This window comes from Thunnus albacares, chromosome 1 (genome assembly GCF_914725855.1).
Source record: "Thunnus albacares chromosome 1, fThuAlb1.1, whole genome shotgun sequence".
Taxonomy (NCBI): domain Eukaryota; kingdom Metazoa; phylum Chordata; class Actinopteri; order Scombriformes; family Scombridae; genus Thunnus; species Thunnus albacares.
Genome location: NC_058106.1, coordinates 16,830,931 through 16,851,516, shown reverse-complemented (window position 1 = coordinate 16,851,516; position 20,586 = coordinate 16,830,931). Strand labels below are relative to the sequence as shown.

General features: G+C 41.0%; 1 protein-coding gene across 1 annotated transcript in view; it reads right to left on the bottom strand.

Annotated features, from left to right (window-relative positions):
• Nucleotides 1-5,396: 5,396 nt before the first annotated feature.
• LOC122979154 (intersectin-2-like) overlaps nt 5,397-20,586 on the bottom strand; it is a 34,752-nt gene continuing 19,562 nt past the window's right edge. Inside the window, exons 20-41 of the mRNA XM_044346386.1 lie at nt 20,219-20,308; nt 19,825-20,073; nt 19,491-19,684; nt 18,395-18,450; nt 17,893-18,059; nt 17,681-17,711; nt 17,430-17,551; nt 17,106-17,202; nt 16,782-16,976; nt 12,841-12,962; nt 12,577-12,683; nt 12,221-12,404; nt 10,552-10,650; nt 10,311-10,394; nt 10,091-10,174; nt 9,865-9,927; nt 9,264-9,413; nt 8,984-9,102; nt 8,756-8,838; nt 8,587-8,670; nt 8,266-8,439; nt 5,397-7,827 (exon numbers count right to left, since the gene is read on the bottom strand). Of these exons, the coding sequence (XP_044202321.1) occupies nt 7,682-7,827; nt 8,266-8,439; nt 8,587-8,670; nt 8,756-8,838; nt 8,984-9,102; nt 9,264-9,413; nt 9,865-9,927; nt 10,091-10,174; nt 10,311-10,394; nt 10,552-10,650; nt 12,221-12,404; nt 12,577-12,683; nt 12,841-12,962; nt 16,782-16,976; nt 17,106-17,202; nt 17,430-17,551; nt 17,681-17,711; nt 17,893-18,059; nt 18,395-18,450; nt 19,491-19,684; nt 19,825-20,073; nt 20,219-20,308 (2,700 nt within the window). The 3' untranslated portion in view covers nt 5,397-7,681. The remainder of the gene's footprint in view (nt 7,828-8,265; nt 8,440-8,586; nt 8,671-8,755; nt 8,839-8,983; nt 9,103-9,263; nt 9,414-9,864; nt 9,928-10,090; nt 10,175-10,310; nt 10,395-10,551; nt 10,651-12,220; nt 12,405-12,576; nt 12,684-12,840; nt 12,963-16,781; nt 16,977-17,105; nt 17,203-17,429; nt 17,552-17,680; nt 17,712-17,892; nt 18,060-18,394; nt 18,451-19,490; nt 19,685-19,824; nt 20,074-20,218; nt 20,309-20,586) is intronic.

Sequence of the window (20,586 nt, the reverse complement as noted above, 5' to 3'; positions counted from 1 at the left end):
ACATATATACTGGCTGGCCAAACTCATTTGACACACAAGGGGTGGACGAAACACAATAACTACAAATAAGCACTGGACAGTTTGCTATTAACTCTATATTAAAGAATAGGCACAAATAAAATCATAGTCAGATCTCAAAATGAACATTGTAGGGTTTTTGTTTGCTGTAATCATTCCTTCTGTTCATACTGACCATTAATCCCTTTCTAATGCGCTTTCAGTGTAAGTGATGGGGGCCAAAATCCACAGTCCTTATTCTGTGCAAAAATTTATTCAAAAGTTTATCTGAAGCTAATATGAAGCTTCAGCCATCCGAATGAGTCAAATCAAGTAGAAATCTTCCAAAGCTGCTGTCTTTTTAGCATAAAATTTACTCTAGGATAGTCACAAAAAGAAGGAAATTATTACTAAAAATGTTGAACCTTTGAAAGATATACTTGATTTGATTAATTTGGACTGCTTTTATTTGATAACAGAGCTTCATTGTGGACAATACAAAATTAATATGGAATTAAAATAATCATATAGAAAATAATGTATGTAAAAATTGTGAGCTGTCAAACTGTGTTACTTGTTTAATTATGTGGGAGATGCCTGTAACTGAATGTAAACCTAAATGAGTGAAAAGGTCAAACTGAAGTGAAAATGAGGGTGAGTGGAGATGATGTTACCAAATGTTTTAGACCGCTGGGACAGTGAGTGAGTCAGTCTGCTGTGATGTTGAATCTGGGACGTGAGTAGGCGCTTTGATGGGGGATGAGGAGGAATGTCATCCGTCTTCTTAACCTGCCTCCCCAAGTAGCAGAGAGAGTACAGGGGCAGAGAGGTTGTTTAGTTGAATATGTTTCTAGTCTGCCTGACTTATTAATCCTTTATATGACTGAGGTTTGTGCAAGTTAGAATGCATGGCCCCGACCATGGCTGTGAAATATCAGTAGCCTAACTGTGCTGTGTATTGATAAATCCATGGTGCTGTCCGTGGTGCTGAAGTAGCAGACAGATTTGTAATTGCGCCTTTTTCTCTCAGTCTCGCCCTTCTGTCAGTTTCATCTTGGATGTATAATATTCCCTAAACTATATACTATAAATACTCAACTCTATACTATATTGTAGCCTATACTCTCTATAGAGTAGTGTCACCTTCATGATCAAAGCGACAAGGAGAATGTGTAGTCGCAGAAGAGCAAGAGGATCATAGAGACACACTGCTGCCTGTAGTATTCCTATAATATTCCTATAATATTTCTATAATCATTCAGTAGCGTTTGTGCTGCTGAAAATACATCCCCGGACCAAACCACCTCTATAACAAAATATTTTAGGGGAGACGTGACTACAGATATAGTTTTTTCTATTGATATTTGGTGTAACCTGGGGGTGGAGCAGGTAATGTGACTGAGGAAATTAATCTGCACTGACTCAGCTGCTACAGTTACATGATTCAAGGTTAAGTTTTTACTGTCAAAACTACAGTGTGTTTTGAAAAATAAGCGTTATTAAAATGCTTATTGTCCACATCCAGTAAAAGAATAGCAATAACAAAATATGTATATATATTTAATATAATTAACATATATTTAGCCTAATAGCAGTTCTATTAAATCAAAATTATAATCACAATTATAATAGGGTAAGGGGAACCATAACCCTGGACTATATGCAAAACAGGTTTCTTACTGAGTGACAGCTGGGTGTCATGAAAGGCTTCTCTGTCCTTTAGAGCCAGTTGGGACATTTTGATCCAGTCATATCTGTGAAGACAGCAGCCCCGGCAGAGAAGAGAGGAATAAAACGGTGGGAAAATCCAGCCATCCCCAAATTGGACCTAAGATCAGTCACCTAGATTTTGTTGACTTGGAGCTTAATTACCCTGTTGCCAATGACAAAGCCAAAGAACTCAGTCTCTGTCTTGGCAATAACACACTTAGAGGGATTGATGGTCAGCACAGCAAATTCAGTGAATGTCTCTGGAAAGTCACAATGAATCCCAAATGGCAGGACCGTGAATTAAAAAAGACTCCATGGTGTTCTGCAGGCTGTACAAATGTCAGTAGTTGTCAGGTGCTTTTCCTTGCTTGCTCAGACATTCAATGATATCATCCATTTGTTGGATTGCGTAAAAGTCACACTGAGAAATGGAATTAAGGTGAATAAAAACCTTATAGTGCCATCCTCCTTTGGGACCAGGACCACAGGTCACTTATTGATGCCTGAATGATCCCGAGTGACAGCATCAGGTCCAGTAAAAATGTGCATCTCACAATAGCTTCATCTTTCAAAGAAATATCATATCATGACTGTTATATAATAATATAACACTGATAGTGGGCATTCTGCATGATGAGTACTTGTGATACTTTCAGTACATGTTGATAATACTTCTGCAGTATTACCTGAATAATACTGCTACTTTTACTAAAGTAAAGGATCTGAATACTTCTTTCGCCACTCATTCATTGCCAGTGAGAACTATCTTATTTTATGTGTTCACCTTATAGTGGAGGAGCCCTGGCTGAACCTGTCTGTGAGTCTTCTTTGATGTGGACTCTCTTTCACTCTCTGTCTCTCTGTTGCTACAGGCCGCCTTTACTCAGTGTAGGTTTTTGGCCCGAACACAGACCCCTCATTATTTTTGAGTTCTCTTTGTATGAGTCTCTGTGTGTATGTGTGTGTGTGTGTGTGTGTGTGTGTGTGTTACATAAGACAGCTGTTCATGTGGTGATAATCAAATCATTCCCATGACTGAGTCAAGTGGGACTCAGGGCCTCTCAGACTCATCCTCCATGCACATGTCACTCTGCCTCTCCATACTCTCTTTCTCTGTCTCCATATGTGTTTATTCCCCTCCGTCTGTTTTTTGACTCCATCTGCCTCTAAACTACTCTCTTCTTCTGCTTTACTGCACTTTCCTTTTATAATTTGTTTCACCCACTAAGTCTCTCTACCTGTTTCTCTTTCCCCCTCTTTCCTTCTTCTTTCGTTATTTTTGTCTTCTGTCTGCCTCTCCACTTACTCTAACTTTATTTATAGGGAAAGAGCCTATAGGATGCATGATTTATTTATACATGAAAGCTACATGAATCAAAAGAAATACACGAAACATTAAAAGACAAACAGAAATACAAATGTGTTTTTGTTGGTAGCTGTCACAAAGTCATACTTCCCAAGATATCGGTTAGATGAGCGGTCAGATGTTTCCTGAACACTATTATTGATCAAATGGATGCGATCTCAGAAAAAAAAAAGTCTCATGACTGAATGTTTGACCGAGCTGTTGACTCAGGAGGATTATAAGAACATCACTGAGAAGAAGACGCTGTGAGTTAAACCAGAACACATCTAAACAGCGCCGTGTGGATGTTTGTATGATCTTGGATGTGAACTTGACATAAGTCATTCATAATTTTTTATCTTTTGTGCTTATGGGTGGGTGTGAGAATGCCGGTGATTCCCCTTGGGACACTGACTTTATGCTTTATGTGGGGGGGGGGGGGGGGGCTCCGTCTGGTGTGTGCGCTGTGTCAGTTACGGTGTCTACTCATGTTGTCTTTGAGGTGCCAGAGGAGCTTATTGCAGTATCCAACCAGATCTGGAGCACATGGGCCCAGTGCTCTACAGGATATAACAGCCCCAGCTTCCAGTGTGGCTCGCTCTCTTCCCTGCTAGCGCCTTTTTGCTTTGCTTAGCCCTTGTTTTATTTTTTACTACACCTAACCCTTCACTATCCACATGAACACTACTGATGTCACAGACTAACACTCCTCATATCTGACAATAAATAACTTGTATTTATTGTTTTCCTGCTTTTGTCCTGGCCTATGGGCTAGGTTATGACAGCCGTGGTCTCAATGTGACCCTCAGGTTGGAAACTGAAATAGGAGTTTTTAGTCTCTAATGAATGGATTATAATCATTTCAGAACTTTTGGGCATGATGGCATGTAAAAAGCATTACAGTATTTGAATTTTAAATTAAGTCCACTTTAGGAAATGCAAACATTTGAATGATGAGTGAATCTGACACTCATATGACCATCGTTATGAGTTTGTTTCCTGCATCACAAATTTTAAAATAGTGTCCTGGGGGAGAGCACGAGACACTGCCAGCTGCACGCAGTAAAGTCAAACACACACAACCTTTACACTGACAATATGCAGACAATACAGGCACGTGCACACACACACACACACACACACACACACACACACACACACACACACACACACACACACACACACACACACACACACACACACACACACACACACACAATGGCAGATTCTTTTTCTGTATTCATCTCTCTAAGCATTTCAAATTCCTCCACACTTTCCACTGGTTGAAACATAATTGCTGCAAGAAACAAACACAGTCTCATATTTCAACTGAATCAAACTTTCCTCCTCACATATTCAGACATATTCTTTCTTAGTGTTGTTGAATATTATGTAAATACATAAATATAGATATGACAGGGTGATCTGTTCCTCATACAGAATCATTCAGGATTATCATTTGGAACTGTAACTTCAAGTCATGTAAAATTAAAGACTCATTTATCTTTCATCATCATCATCCTCAAGAGAAATCCAACAGTAGTTCAGCTTCATATGTGACTGTTGTATTTTTAAATCAAGTGTAAAAGAATTAGTTCCCGTCAGTTACATTCATTTATTTCACCACATCCATCCCCACTGCATTAAGTCCATTACTACTGCTGCTGTGACCTCTGCTACAGAAGGTTGAGTTCAGCTGACTTTGTCGACTCTGTTGTGTGTGTTGCTGTCAGCCCCTTGCAGAGCCAGTGTCAGTGTGGTTATATAATGAGTGTTGCTCCTGTGGACCCAGAGCCAGTGGAGGGTGAAGAAGGACTTAATGAGGTCTATTGGTGCGCACTGACAACTTCACACTGTACTTCACTGCCTCTGTGGCTGGACACTAACAGAAAATAATATAAATTCCTCATTATGAAATATCATTTACTTACAAATTTACATTTTCTTGAGAACCCCCCCCCCCCCCATCTGGTTTATAATTTATTAAACTAAATATGCACTTTATTTTACTGAATAATATAATTAACTATGTAATGCATTAGACAACACCAGACATATTTTATGCTAATAGTGTAGTTCAATAAAAACTTTGTCCTCCCCCAAATTAAAATTTAGCATTTAAACATGTAATTTCTCTTAATTTAGGCACCTGATTATTGAGTTCCTGCTCCACACAAAACATCATACCTGAGTCAGCAAACTCTCATCTTCTGTCATAACTAGTATTACATGCAAGTGGTTATTTGCCTTTTTATGTACTGTTGTTGCAAGAGACTGTGCATTAGAAGTTGAAAGTGCTAAATGTCACTTTTCTTTATGCCAGCAAATAATTTTGAGAGTTCAGTCACTTTTAATGTCTTTAATTTGATGTAAGAAACCCTGATTCAGTGCCATGTAGAGGCCCAGGTGAGTACAAACAGCAGGTACAGACTCCAGGCTGATCAGCTGTGAACAGGCAGTCTGGGTTAGAGAGGCCCTAAACTCAGTTAGCACAGCTGAAGTCAATGCAGATAGCTGCAGAAAATGAAAGATAAAATAAAACAAAACAAACAAACCCCCACACAGATAGATAGAAGTTCGTCCAGTCTCTTTGCACATTGTCCACAAATAGAAATAAACAACACTGAAGTTAATACAAGACTTAAAAACTGTTTGTTGATTGAATGAGACAAATGAAAAGAATACAAGAGACAAAGCAGCAGGCCTAACAAAATGACTAGTGACCTAGCCTACTTACAGTAAAACTCAAGAGAATCATCTAAGATATTATATTGCCTTTCAAAAGAGTATCAACATCTGTCTGTGAACACATTTTTTAATATTTGACATCACCCACGTTCAAAACAAACCCAGTGAATACCAGCTGATTATCCAAGATGACACAGCAAAGCCGCTTCAAACCTTTGGATAGTCACACACGCATAAATTAAAAAATAAATACAACACGTTTTCATTAATATCTAGAACACCAGCAGGTGCTCAGAGTTAGACCAGAGACTGGAATAGTAAAAACAAGGCAAATGACACAGAAAAGTCAAGCTACAACATAAATAATGTTTCTAGAGGGAAACTTTTTGAGGCAACAGAGATGGGCAATATTGTCGTTGGTGAGGTGGGGCCTGGAGAAAGACACCTAAAATCTGTCTGGCAGGGTAGAAGTGTAACAAAGAAGAGAAGATACAGTTTGGTATTTGTGACAAAACTGCCAATCTGTGTCGCCTCAAACATCAACCTCCTAAAAGCCTTATGATGCTGAAAAGTAAAGAAAGAACAACTGACTCTTAGGAAGACAAAGTAAGAAAAAGAAATCACCTAGCACTAGTTATTCCAGTAATCTGGTGGGAAACCTTCCTGATTTCTTAACATCCTCCCAATTAAATCAAATGATTCTGAAATTGTGATTTTTAAAAGACTTCAAAGATGATTTACGTTAAGGCCAAGAGTTACAAGTTAACTCCAAAAGTTGCAGCATCTCAAGAGCCCTCAGCTGAAGATCTTTACACTGGTACACTCCAAAGACATGAACGCACACACACACACACGCACGCACACACACACACGCACGCACACACGCACGCACGCACGCACGCACACACACAAACGGCAGATAAAGTGTTCAGTGTTATTACAGACTCAACTCAGAATGACATATCCTGAGATCTTCTATCTACAGTAGTAAACTGACTCCAGACTGACAAAAACACTTGATCCAAGTTGTCCATGCTGCTGCCCGTCATCTGTATCTACTGTTTATGATGCCCTTGATGTGACTGTGAGAAGAAGACACTGTACAGACCAGACAGTTTACGATCAGTGAAGGCAACACAGCAGATCAGCAGAGTCTCTTGAAAGCCATCAGTCCTCAGGAAAAAAAAAAAACAAAACAAAAAACATTCATATCTTCATGATAACTAAGATAAAACATCAACTTTGACTTGTTAAATGGCTGAGCAGACTTGGCAGAGTCTAAAGCACTGAAGTCAGTGAATGCTTAATAACTGACTGTTATTACTGAGTTTAGAGGAGCTCAAAGAACCTTTATATTCTTAGTTTTATTGCTTTATTAGTAGTATTATAACTATTTGCTTCTAAACAGCCAGTTTGTCCAGTTCTACCTTCCCCTGAAGGTTATAAATTATTACAGCCGAGGACCCAGATTCAGCTTTATGACACACTATATCTCCACTGTTTAAGAAGTCGGACTGTAGTCCTTCCTTTTAACTCCTTCAGAGTGTTTATGTTGCTCAAGTGCAAACTGCAGCACAAATCATGCTTCCCTTTCTATCTGAGTTCATCATCTGTGGAAGAAACTTAGCTCTTACTCCTATTGGTGGGTGTAGCTGATGTCACACAGACCCTACGTCTCACTGGAGGATTCAGCTGACATCATAAGACGTATTATTAGTGCTGGTTATTGTTAAAATATTAAGGCGTGCGGTGTGAAACAAAGTTCAGGGGTGTCTTGTTTGATATGGGTATCTTCTTGAAGCCCATTTTAAGCATGTGGGTGCCATGTGAACGGAATATATCCTAGTTTATTTATGTCACAAAAAGCAGCTTGTATTATTTGGTTAGCGCTCCTTATTTGGATGTCTCAACAGAAGACACGGTTCAGTTCATCCTACATGGCTATTTGCTGTAGAGCTGCAGGTCGAGGCGGACCCACACTTCCCCCGTTGGAACCTCGTGCAGCAGAAGACGTCGAGTCACTGACCCCTTGTTCTCCAACTCTTTCTTTATGGTTGCTACGGGAACCTCCGTCCGTCCCAGAAAGTCTGATATGAGAAGAAATACAAAGAAGCAGATGTGTAAGAAGGAACGGTATTTTTATGACTTGCAATTTTTATTTTGTAGCGTAACATCAGCACTGTGAATCAGAAACACGCAACATCTCCAATTTCCATTGCCACAAACTATCAAAATACAACGTGGCTTTCTTAGAAATAAGGAGAAAAAGAAAAGAAACAATACAATTCTGAGACTAAATGCAAAAGTAAAAGTCCCACAGTGATCAACATTATCAATTTGCTTCCAGCTCATCCTTTCACTTGTTTAGTTGTCAATTTAAGAAGCCACCACTAAGAAAAAAAAAGATGTGATTGGGAAATTTGAGTTTTATTTAATATGCAGATTTACAGAGAAATTATTAGGAGTTACTGGTGGAGTATGAGCGGAGAAGACATGAAAAGAAAAGAAACTAGCAGGTAACTGACCATCAGGTGAAAACTGGTCCCTTTCAAAGATGGTGATGCAGAGGACGTCCTGGTAGAGGTCTTTGATGTGAAACTGACAGTTGAAGTTCCACTTGGGGTTCAAAGTGTCGTTGAGCGTCCTGGACGTGAAGATCTGAGCTCCCATTGTCACCTCGCAGTAGGGGTTACTTTTACCTGGAGGGACAAGAAGAGGAGGATGAAAGAGCAGGTAGAAGAAAGGAGAAAAGAGTCAAGATGGGATTAAAAAAGGGAAAAGAGGGGATGGACAGAAGAAGAAAGAACTACAAAGACATCCTGTGACATGAGTGCATCCATGCTCACCATTGGGTTTGGCTGCCTTAAGTTCAGTGGCCTCCAAGATGGTGACAAGGAGTCTGCCGATCCCGCTCGCCTTCACAGATCGCGCTGCTGACACAGACACACAGATTGATTAATCTAGAGATGTCATAGCATTAGTTGGCATAAATACGTCTGTGTGGGCGAGACCTACCTTGGTAGACTTTTTCCCTTTTCTTCTTTTCTGTCTCAATAAATTCTTCAGATGCAGCCTTGATCTTCTGCACCCATGCTGTCCTGAAAACACAAACACACACAGTAATCGTAAAAGGCCACCAAATTGCAAAAGGCCGCCAGCGTATATGTGTGTGTATGTGTGTGTGTGTGTGTGTGTGTGTGTGTGTGTATGTGTGTGTGTGTGTATGTATGCGTGTGCAGCTACCGTTCATTGATGTTGTCTGTCCTGAGTATATAGACTCTATCGATGTGTGAGATGTGGAAGACAGGCTCGTCACTGGAAGGATCTGGAAGCTTCACCAGAACTTCATTTAGCAGCACAGGCTTCAGGAAATGAAAGATGTCGAAAATACACAAAAATGACATTAGAAGAGACATATTAAAAATTTAAAGAGCAACTGTGCATTTTATAAAAAAATCTTTTAAAAAAAGAAAGTACAAAGCCTCATGCTGCCTCAAAGGAAAAAATTTCCAGTGTTTCTCACCGGCTTGTACATCTTGAGCTGCACGTTGTTCTTGTTACTGAACAGTTTATCAGGACCAGACGAGGTGAACTGCTTAGACGCATGAGTCAAAAGCAGGAAGTCACTGAAGAGGAAAGCCCACAGTTCCTTGTTGCTCTTCACTTTGTACATCTGGAAAGATGTAAGTGTGAAATATATCATATCCAGTATAATCCAACAATGAAACAGTACTTACAGTATGATTGCAAAATTACTTCAAAAATGTTGCATCTCTTTTAACTCAGTGATGAGGGAGGGACTACAGACAGACTCACTCTAAAGCTTAAATACAAATGGCAATGTTCAGTTTATAAGACAATATTTTTCATGATGATCCTTCTGTTAGGTTTCTCCTCAGATGAGTCCGTGTTTTGTGTAACGGCATTCTGACATCTGTGATGTTTCACATTTCATCTCCCATCTGCCTGCTCTCTTTTTCTTTTTAGATTTTAAAAAATGTATTCAGAACATGACTCCTGAAATGAGTTCATGAAATGAACATTTTTTAGAATATAAAGGCTGCCTGTGAGTTGTTTATCGACTCTGGTTTCCACATTTTCAGAGATGTTACTGTATTACTCACCTTTCCACTGTGCAGCAGCTTCCTGGGGCCCAAACAGTTAGTGAGAGAGTTAAAAACCAGGTGCTGTTGAAAGAGAGAAACTTTATAAGGAACCTTCATTGGGTGGAAAATGGTTGTTCTCTTCTATAATAACTTATAAGCTAATTGAGTTAATGCTAAAACATTGAATTCATACATAATTAACTTGATACAAACTAAATTGTGAGTTTATCAACAGGCTTCATACCTCGGCAGCGCCATCACACTGTACGTGGTTCTGAATCCAGTCCAGTCGGTCAGAGTTCTCCTTCTCTCTCACGCCTTCATTCACCTGGTCAACAAAGAAATATCATTCACATTGAAAGACAAGATCTTATCCACACACCACACAGAACAAAAAATAAGTAAAAGATTGAACTGAGGTAAAGAGTGACATCATAAATGAGAGAATGAATGAAGAAATGAACCTGTTGACAGAGCTCCTCCGCCCTCTCCAGAGCCTCTTTAAGAGGACCTCGGTCAGGGTGGCCCTCTGCAGTGCACTCTAGGATCTAAACACACACACAATTAAATACACAGACCAGTTATTTTCTCCCACAAATGAGAGACAAAACATTCTTTTGTTCTAATCACACACAGTAAGGTCAGTATTGGACCAAATTAATGAGGAGTTCAAACACAGACACGCTCATGAACACGTAGGCCTACATTTTTGATGTGCAGTGGGTAGCGCGTGATCCTCTGCATGGGTTTCAGCAGGAAGCTGGACAGCGGCATGCCTTTACACCTGTAGTCTGTGGCAATTTTCTGATGAGGATAAAAGACAACATTAAGATTCTTGTTTCCACCTTCATGTATGTGACAGCAGAGTATCTGCTGGTTTCAATAAGTCTTTAAAAGGTCATTAAAACACTATATGAGACTATGTTTTACAATATAAAACTAAACATAGCACAAAAAGTAAGGAAATTTGTGTTTGGTAGATTATTTATTTGTTGTAACAATGCTTCCTGGCAATAAATCTTATACTGTTGGAAAGTCTGTTTATTTCCCTTTTAAATGGTGCCACATTTGTAAAGGAACATGCATTTGTGGGATGAGTGCTGATGAAAAATTTGTCAAATCTTCTCTGCAAATGCCAAACAGCTTATTCTGCCATTGACATTGTTTGGTGTTTGGTGGATTGGATGATTGAAGTTTGAAGAACCAAGACCAATATTGGCAATTTAACAATTTATCCATTTAACAAACAGGAGCCTCAGTAGCGTATGGAAGACCCATACACAGCCACAACAGCCTTGCACCTCCTCCTCATGCTGGTCACACACTGCTGTGGGATGGCATCCCATTCTTCAACCAGCATTTGTCACAAGTCAGCCAACGTGGTTGTGTTGGTCACTCTGGCACGAACAGCACGCCCAAGCTGATCCCACAAGTGTTCAATGGGGTTGAGATCAGGACTGCTGGCAGGCCATTCCATCCTCTCCACTCCCAAATTCTGGAGGTAGTCTCTGATAAACCCCGCTCTGTGTGGGGGCGAGCATCTTGGAGGATAGAGTTCAGTCCCAGACTGTGGAGATATGAGATTGCCACTGGTTGCAGAATCTCATCTCGATATTTCTCTGCATTGAGATTGCCTCCAATGATGACAAGCTTCGTTTTTCCAGTGAGGGACATGCCGCCCCACACCATCACACTGCCTCCACCAAAAGATGTTACTCTATTGGTACAGCAATCAGCATAGCGTTCTCCACGTCTTCTCCACACTGCGACCCTAGGATCCAACTGCCGCAGGCAGAATCTGGACTCATCGCTGAACATAACCTTCCTCCACATGTTCAGGTTCCAATACACGTGTTGCTGACACCAGCGCAAACAGGCCTGACGGTGAAGGGCAGTCATGGCAGGCCTGCTGGCAGCCCTATGCTGCCAATCAGGTGCCTGACTGGCAGCACCTGGGGGTACCCGAAGCTCAAAACATGAGTCAATAGCAACAGCAAAATAAGCTGTTTGGCATTGGCAGAGAAGATTTGGCAGATTTTTCATCGCCACATACTCAGCTCTGCTGCTCATCCCACAAATGCATGTTCCTTACATATCTGGCATCATTTAAAAGGGAAATAAACAGACTTTCCAACGGTATAAGATTAATTGCCAAGAAGCATTGTTACAACAAAGAAATAATCTACCAAACACAAATTTCCTTATTTTTTGTGCTATGTTTATAAAAATACTGAAAAGAACCACAGAAAGTAATTCATAATAAGGACATGAAAATAATCTGGGTGTTGTAAAGCAGGTATTGAAACTGTAAATGGCTTTACACCCCTCTTTCCTTCCCTTGCTCACTCCCTCCTCAGTCTCCTCGCCCGCCTACCTTGAGGAACTCCTTGAAGTCCGGCTCGTTGTCGGTGCGAGTCTGGAGCAGTGTGGCTCCGTTGATCTGGCAGGAGCAAAAGCGGATGTAGGGCTGCATGTGAGACAGCTCTCTCGCCAGGACATCTCCAATCATCTGCACCGGCATGTTCTCCCCGCCACTCTTCTTACGAATACGAAGTTCCCTGCAGACACACACACACACACACACACACGTACATATAAAAACAAGCAGCGCTGTATGTTTGTGTAGACACATTCACAGCACTTGTACAGTCACACTTGTATATTTTATCATCACTCTGTCAGACTGACTGTCCCTGTAGATCACATTCAGTCTGTCCGTCCGATATTTACTTGAGAAATTTATTGTTGCAGGCCTCCAGCTCTCGCCAGTTGACAAAGATCATGTTCATCTCTGCTTCATTCAGGCGGCCAGACTCCGACATCGGCTTTTGGAACACCTACACCAAGACACACACACACACACATCATCAGGTAGGCGATCAGGAGGGACAAACAGATAAACAACAACAACAACTTTCAGTATGTAACTGTACTTGGTTGATTTATGTTTACAGAACGGGAATGTTAATGCTCGAGTCGATATGTGTGCATTACATCTTGCACTATCCGCAGGTCGTCCACATATCTCTCCTCAGTCTGTATCAGCTCATGGATGTAACCTTGTCTCTTCTTCTCCTGGGGGCTCAGCGTCTCCAGGCTGTTCAGGTCTGCACACCCTGCAGGAGAGGAGGAACACACAAGAGGGGGCTTGTAGTTCTTGCGCAGAAAACCCCCCAAAAAACAACAATAATCCAACCAGTGCTGCCACTTCAACAAAACCACAAGCCAGTGCTTACGCCACAGCTACACTTTAACACTGCATATACAACACTGCCTCCTGCTGGAAAAACCTGGTGCTGCTTTTAACTCTTCCTACTCCTGTTTCTCATTTCCATGTGCAAATTACTGAAGCTTTCAGAGGGGAGGAGGGAAATGGCAAAAGGGGAAAAAAGATCAACACACACACACACACACACACACACACACACACTTACCTGATGCAGAGTGCCCATTTGCCCAATGTGGAAGTCCCACACCCGCTGACTGCTGCTCACTCACTGACTCTGCCCTTCCCTCTGCCTCTCTGACTTCAAACTCATCGTCTGTCTCATCCCAGAGGTTTAGAAAGTGGAATCTGCACTGTAAAGTCATTGCCTGTGACCTGCTGTTCATCTTCTCTTTTAGTTATCGTATTTTCTTCCTCTTTCCTTCTGCGTCTCCAAGTATTTTAGTTGGCCATCTGTTTTCTGTTGCTTTTCCGTCTGATCGTATTCTGTCTCTCCCGTCTATTTTGTCTCTTTCACCTTCTGTGCTTTTATCTTCTTGTTGCTGGTATCAGATTAAAACTTCTCCTAGACTTAGCTAAAGCAATCTGTTTGTACCAAAACAGGAAGAGAGATTCTTTCTGTCTTTCTCACCCCTTTGACGCATGTTCAGAGTGGATAAAGCTGACTTTTTGAAAATAGTTTTCAGCGACCACAGTAAAAGAGTAAGAGAGCAAAATCTCAACAGTTGGCATTATTTTTTGATCAATATTGTGATCAATATGATGAATATATATTAATATTTAATTCTCCGTCTAGTTGAGTATACAAGTCACTGAAACAGTTGCAAAGGTTGTTCACATATATCTGTTCATCTTAATCATATGAATCATGTTGACGATATAAACACTGAACACGACACACGCACACCTCTACCCTGCAAAAGTGAAAACACTTTCATTCACAATAATAATTTAACAGCTGACGGTCATCTCAAACAACTCTTTAATGTTTTATATATCAGAATCAGGAAAAAGACACATCTTCAAAAATAGTCACACCATCTTGTGCAATAAATGTATATCGTCAGATCAGTTGTGCTAACAGCTTTTCCTGCTATGAACTTTTCATGCAACTCCCTTTCAGGGCGGTTCACACGGTTTTCTTGCATCATTTTCATTTGGAATCTGAGGAGAGTTTGTGGTAAATTGAGACACATAACCTCAGAATTATAATGAAAGCAGGAAAAAGTGGCTAGCGCTTTAGCAGCAATTTCCTTTCCTTGCATTAAGGTTCATCAGTACAGTTACAGTAATTTGATGGTGGTGCACTACAGACATCCAGGCTGTACTGTGATGTTTCTCACTGAACTCCTTGATGTCTGTCTACCTCAGTACAAAGTCATAGTTCCTCACATGAGGCCAAACCTCTTTCAAGCTTGCATAGTTTAGTTTTCACCTGTTGACCTGAAGGAAATGTATCCACAATCCTGATAATCATGATTACTATTATGTAACCTGTAGTGGACACTAGGAGCAGACATGCATTCACTTTCTGCACAAACAGAAACATTCAGCAAAAACAGCATTAATATAAGGTGCAGCAGTCGTTTTTTTTTTTTATTCATTTTTTTATAATCACTCCTCAAGGCAAAGCTTATGGCTTTGGAGGAGTTAGCCATATGGTAAAGAGTCGCTTCATCTCACTTCACAACCACTTATTTGCTTACGTGTCTGTTAGTGATAACAGCTGAGCTGACCAAATTATGGCTTTTAAATGTAGAGGACAAAATGTACAGATCTGCTTGTACAATTTTTTTTTGTCTCATTTAGGTTAAATTGAAGGTTTGCAAAGTGAAATAAAATTAAAAAGCACACTGCAAAAGAGTTATAGTCAACAGAATTCAAGTGAAGTGAAAGCAAAGGGAAGCATTTCTTAATGCTCCAAACATCTCTTAAAGCACACTCTCCACTCCAATTTCTAACTCAATCCTGAGCAACATTATTGTTATTATATATTTTATTACTTTTTGAAACTATTTATTTGATAAATAGAGCAGGTCAAATGCTAACTTATTCTGAGTATGTTAAAAGACAAGTGCAGAAGAGTAATAAGGAATAAGGACTGTGCATTCTTTCTCAAAATATCCACAAGCTTACAATTTAGTATGATATTCATCGTAAGTACAACAAGGCGTAGAAAGAGACAGTAAAACATGCACATCATGTCTGAATAAAGACACATCTCTGAGGACAGACAGAGACAAATAGTGGGCTCTGTGATAGCTGAACTCCCAAAATGAAAGAATGAGAATGGAAAAAGTGGACATAATTATTGAGAAAAAGTAAGAAATGTCGGGGGAAAAAAAGAAGTGAGCTGAGGGGGGAAAGAGGAGGATGTGGGACGAAGGAGGGAGGAAAATGAGTGTCTGGAGAAGCCACAAAGAGACCCACTATCCCTCTGCTTTTACTGTATCATCAATTCACAATCAAAACAAGGAAGGAGGGAATCGCAAAAGGCACCGAGGCTTCAACAATTCACTGAATCAGTGAATTGTCACAGTTAACACAAGATCTGCTTTAATTTCTCCCTCTCAACACCTTCTCACAGTTTGCTTCCCTATCACACTCACACTCACACTCACAGACACACACACACACACAGTAACATTAGCTCAGTGGGAGTAGTTAGTAGATGGAGGGGTGGGGTCCAGACACTCCACCCCTTCAGAGCAGTGTGTAATAGTGGGTTTCTCTGAAGTCAGGAGGAGGAGAGGAAGAGGAGGTGGAGGACTTTCTACCACCCTAGAAGGAGAAAGAGACAGAGGCCGAGGAACGGGGAGAGGGAGGGAGACGGAGACACAGATTGGGAGGGAAAGAAGGGAGGAAGTGAGAGAAGAAACAAGGTGAAACAGTCAGTGAGAAGAAAGGATACTGTATACAGATGAAGAGATGGGCAGGTGAAATATATTTTTGTTGATGGATTAGGGGGGAGGGGGTCGCACACAGTAGATGAACAAAGCAGAAGAATTAGTCAAAGAGGACTGTAGCAACATGCAGGTCAAGCATCTCTGTGTCTTATACATGCATACTGTATTTTTCTTTATGTGTAGTCATGCACAATTTCTAGCTGCAATATTTCCAATTTCAGTTACAACTATTCAACTTGCGTGAGCTGTTTCTGCAGTATAGTCTCAGGGTACTTAATTCATCCAGACCATTTTTACTTTATTGTATTTTTATACAAAACCAAATAAGTCTGATTCCACTCCCTCTAAATTTAGCTTATAAAAATGTATTCAGGTTTCCCAAGAAATTTGTTAGTGGGAGTGGACAGTGCATAGGTGTATTCAAGTTAGATTTGCATTGTTCTCACCTTCCCAAACATGCAAATAAGTAAGCAAATGCAGAGTAAGCAAATGACAAAAAGCACCAAACATGCTTGATGTGAACACGTTCTTTGAAAATACAACCTGACAGTGCCATTGATAAAGAAAAAATACTTTAAAAACTCACTATACAGTTGTTTTTAAATCAAGAATCTACACTGACATCAGCCATCAGATCCAGTATTTTCTTTTTAGGCAGTAGTTCAAATTCTAGCTCCCATATGTGACTTGAAAGATGCTCATTAGGTGTCAATGGTGAATATTTAATGGCTGCTGCTTAAACTGAGTTCTGCTCTGTACCTATTCAAATAAAATCTGATCATGTTTAAGGGGATTTTACTTACACTGCTGGCTGGGGTCACAATCTGCTGTGGTCATCTTAACGTAATTGGTGGGGAACAAGCCAGTGGTCCCGCTGAGCTCTCCTTTCCACCAATCAGGATCGTTCTTGTCCAGGACATTGATCAGCTGACCTTTGGAGAAACTCATCTCATCCTCGTTGGCGGCTGTGTAGTCGTATATGGCGATAACCTGACAGACTGAGGGAGAAGAGAAAGACCGTGTGTTTGTATGTACGAATGTGAATTATTTTTATTTACGCTATTATTTTATCACAGCGTTGTTTCATGAGTGTAATATACTTTTTTTGATGTATGTGTGCATATTACCTGGTTGGGGTGCTGGTGTGGATTTGCCACTGTTGGATCCCAATATTTTGACATGAGAGGCGGGGAACCAGCCCTTCTGACGTTTTTTACCACGAGCCTGGAGTCAGAACACACACACACACACACACACACACATAATGATTACTTCTTGGAGATGTTTATCAGACAGCAGAGATGCTGGCCAACAAAGACATCCAAACACACAATTCTCCACCAAAGAACGGGAACCTCTCTGCCCTAAACCTCTGGTGAACAACAGACAGACCTGCTGAAAGGTTTGTTTACACTGATGAGGGATCACAGCTGCTAATGGACAAAACTGACCTGCAGTTCTCCAAGCCACCAGCCGGACACGTTCTTTCCAAGGATGAGGATGAGCTGGCCATTTTCCAGACTCAGCTGCTCAGGCCCGGTAGAGGAGTGAGCCCTGATCACCTTGGCAATCTCTGCGCACACAAAAACAAACACACAAACGCAACTTTAAAATTGCAGCAAAATGCAAAACCAGGAACTGTGATCTTAAGATTTGAAATTAGAGAAAAAAAAAAAAAGAAAAGAAAAGATGGGGGGCTTACCTGGCTTCTTCTTCCCAGATGTGCTTGACGCCTGAAAAAATACAAATGTGTGTTTTATTTCAACAGAATATATCTTTATTTAAATCCTTTAAGAGCACTACGCAAAAATAACAGATAAAATAACAGGCACATTCAATATAAAACAATCCATCATCCATTAGACTGCGTTTTACTAAACTAGTTTATCCCACAGGTGTATTGAGAGTTCTTACATCTGTCTCTTTAGGTTTGACGTAGTTGCTGGGGAACACGCCTGTACGGTCGCCGATAGATCCGTTCCACCACTCTCCCTCTCTCTTGCTCACCAAGATTATATCTCCCTCACTAAACGTCAGATCAGCAGGCTCTGGAGACTCATAGGTGTATAACGCCACGTATTCTGGAAAGGATAAGAGCATGTGAACAAAAACATGAAGTCATCAATCATACTAAAGCTCAGGGACCTGTTTTTTTAAATCAGGTAGACACAGATAAACAGGTACTTTATTTTATTTAATGAGAGAAATACAGATTTTATTGTTCACTTGAGACACAACACATGATTCAAAACCAGGATAAAACTAATATAAAATGTTATGTCAGTCCCTTTAATCATATGACAATCATTGTAAAATGTTCAAATATGAGTTAGATAAACACATACATATAGTAGATAAATATTCACTGCATTCAGACTGTCATTTCAGAAGAAGGAAGGGAAATGTGTTGCTGTACCTTCAAGCTGCTGGCTGTCGTTAGACTCTGAAGCATCAGGAGGGGAGCTCTTCATGCTGTAAACATAGAAACCAACATTAATATACTTAGTCATTAAAATACCCTGTGAAGTATTTCATCCATCATCTTCCATCCTAGATTTATCAGTGACAAACAGTAATATTGAACAAAGTAGCTCTGACGTTCTTTTCTTCAGGCACATCCTCAAGCTCCTCCTGGGAGAACCTGAGGCATTATTAAGTCAGATGGGATATCGCTCCCTCCCTCCAGTGTGTTCTGTGTTTGCCCTGAGGTCTACAACAAGTTAAACATGCTCGGAAAAAACCTCCACAGGGAGGCGTCAAGGAGGCATCCTGAAGAGAGGCCCGAAACATGAAGGAACATGACCTAGTTCCTTTCAACTGGAATGAACAGTGGTTCAACTCTGAGCTTCTTCCTGTTATTTTGGCTTCTCAACCTGCAATCTCATTTTTTGGTGACTAGCCAAAGCTCATGACCATAGGTGAAGGTGAAGGTTAGAACGTGCACTTGAACGACCGGTTCCTTTTCACCACAACCCTCCATTCTTTAGTGTGATTTGTAATTGTGTGCGGCACTTTTAACTAAGCCGATTCCTCATGACAGAGAAGAGAAGAGGTCATTTCTGTGGCCTGAATACCTCGCATACTTAAATAGTTACCACACCTGTGCATGCAGGCACACTCACAAACACGTTCATATCATCGTGTGACTGATGCGTGTTTTCACTGATTCGCCCTGAGATAACGAGCCTCCAACGGCCACAAAATATGTTGATATGGAAAGTGGACAGGTTCAGGCTACTTTGTTTATATGTGTTTAGAAATCTAATATGAAAAAATGGATGGTGACCAATGACTCGGAGATTGTGGCAAACAGGTCATGTGTGCTTCTGTGCTTGACTGGTTTTATCTGTGAGGTAAAAGTTGCTCTATTGTAAGAAAATGTATTCGCTTAATGATTCAGCCATTGCCTTGTGATTTCACTACCAGTCTCGAAAAAAAAGTAAAAAAACAAACAAAAAAAAAAAACACGTACATTGAGGCTTGTAGCCTGGCCAGAGAATTGCAGGACTTACTCTGAACTCTCCTCTTCACCCAGCAGTGTCACATATGTCTTGGGGAACCAGCCCTGTTCACCGTTCAGCTCTCCCAGCCACCAGTTTTCCTGCTGCTCCAGAACCTGAATCACATCATCCTTATTGAAGTTCAAATGGTTGTCTGTCTTTGCTGTCCAGGAGCACAGGGCCTGTGCAAGCAGGTTACCAACCACCTGCTGATAGACGCATAGTAATAAAGGAAGGACAGTGAGTATTTGAGTGTTTGTGCACACATTGAAGATGATCATATTATGGCTGCTCCAGTAGCAAAAGGACCTGTTGTATAATGTGTTACACTCTGCAAACTTCTCACCTGTCCCTGCGTCTCAGAGGGTGCGGGGTTTGGAGAGTGTGTCGGCGTGAAGGCAGACTTCGTCCCCGATGCCTTTGAAGCCTCAAGGACGTTGGAAAGCTGTGATTGGAGCAGCGCTTTAGGAGCAGCAGCATTATTAGCTGCATCTGACGGAGCCACTCTCTCTACGTAGCTCTCTGGGAACCAGCCCATCTTCCCCTGTCTGCTCCCATACAGCCAACCTTCCTCCCTCTCTGTCGTCTCATCAACCTGACAGCAGGAGACACAAAGTTTGTTACTTCATGAAGACGGAAAGGTTTAACTTGTGGGGCCACATCTAAGGGAAAGTTTATCTCTTCTTTCTTTTATTTACATCACGTGTCCGGCCGTCGTGAGACATCCTTTTCATTCTTACCTCAATAATGTCATCTGCATTGAAACTGAGCTCTTCGTGGTTTCGTGCAGTGAATGGGTAGAGCGCTTTGAAGGATGTGAGAGCTGCTGACTTCCTGTGCTGTGTGGCCCTCGGTTGCCCGCCTAAAGCAGCACATCAAGAATCAGAATTGAGCTTCAAATGTGGTTTTGTGCACAGAAAAATGTAAGGCCAGCAAAAAATAAAAAATAAAAAAAATCATGTGTGTGTGTTTGTGTCTCACCCTTCCTCTCTTCCAGTCCTTTCAGCAGAGCGGTCAGTTTCTCCTGAATATCCAGCTTCCCGACTCCACTTGGCGGCTGCTGCTGCTGCCGAGATGCCTCCTCCTTTCTCTTTCTCTCCTCCTCCGC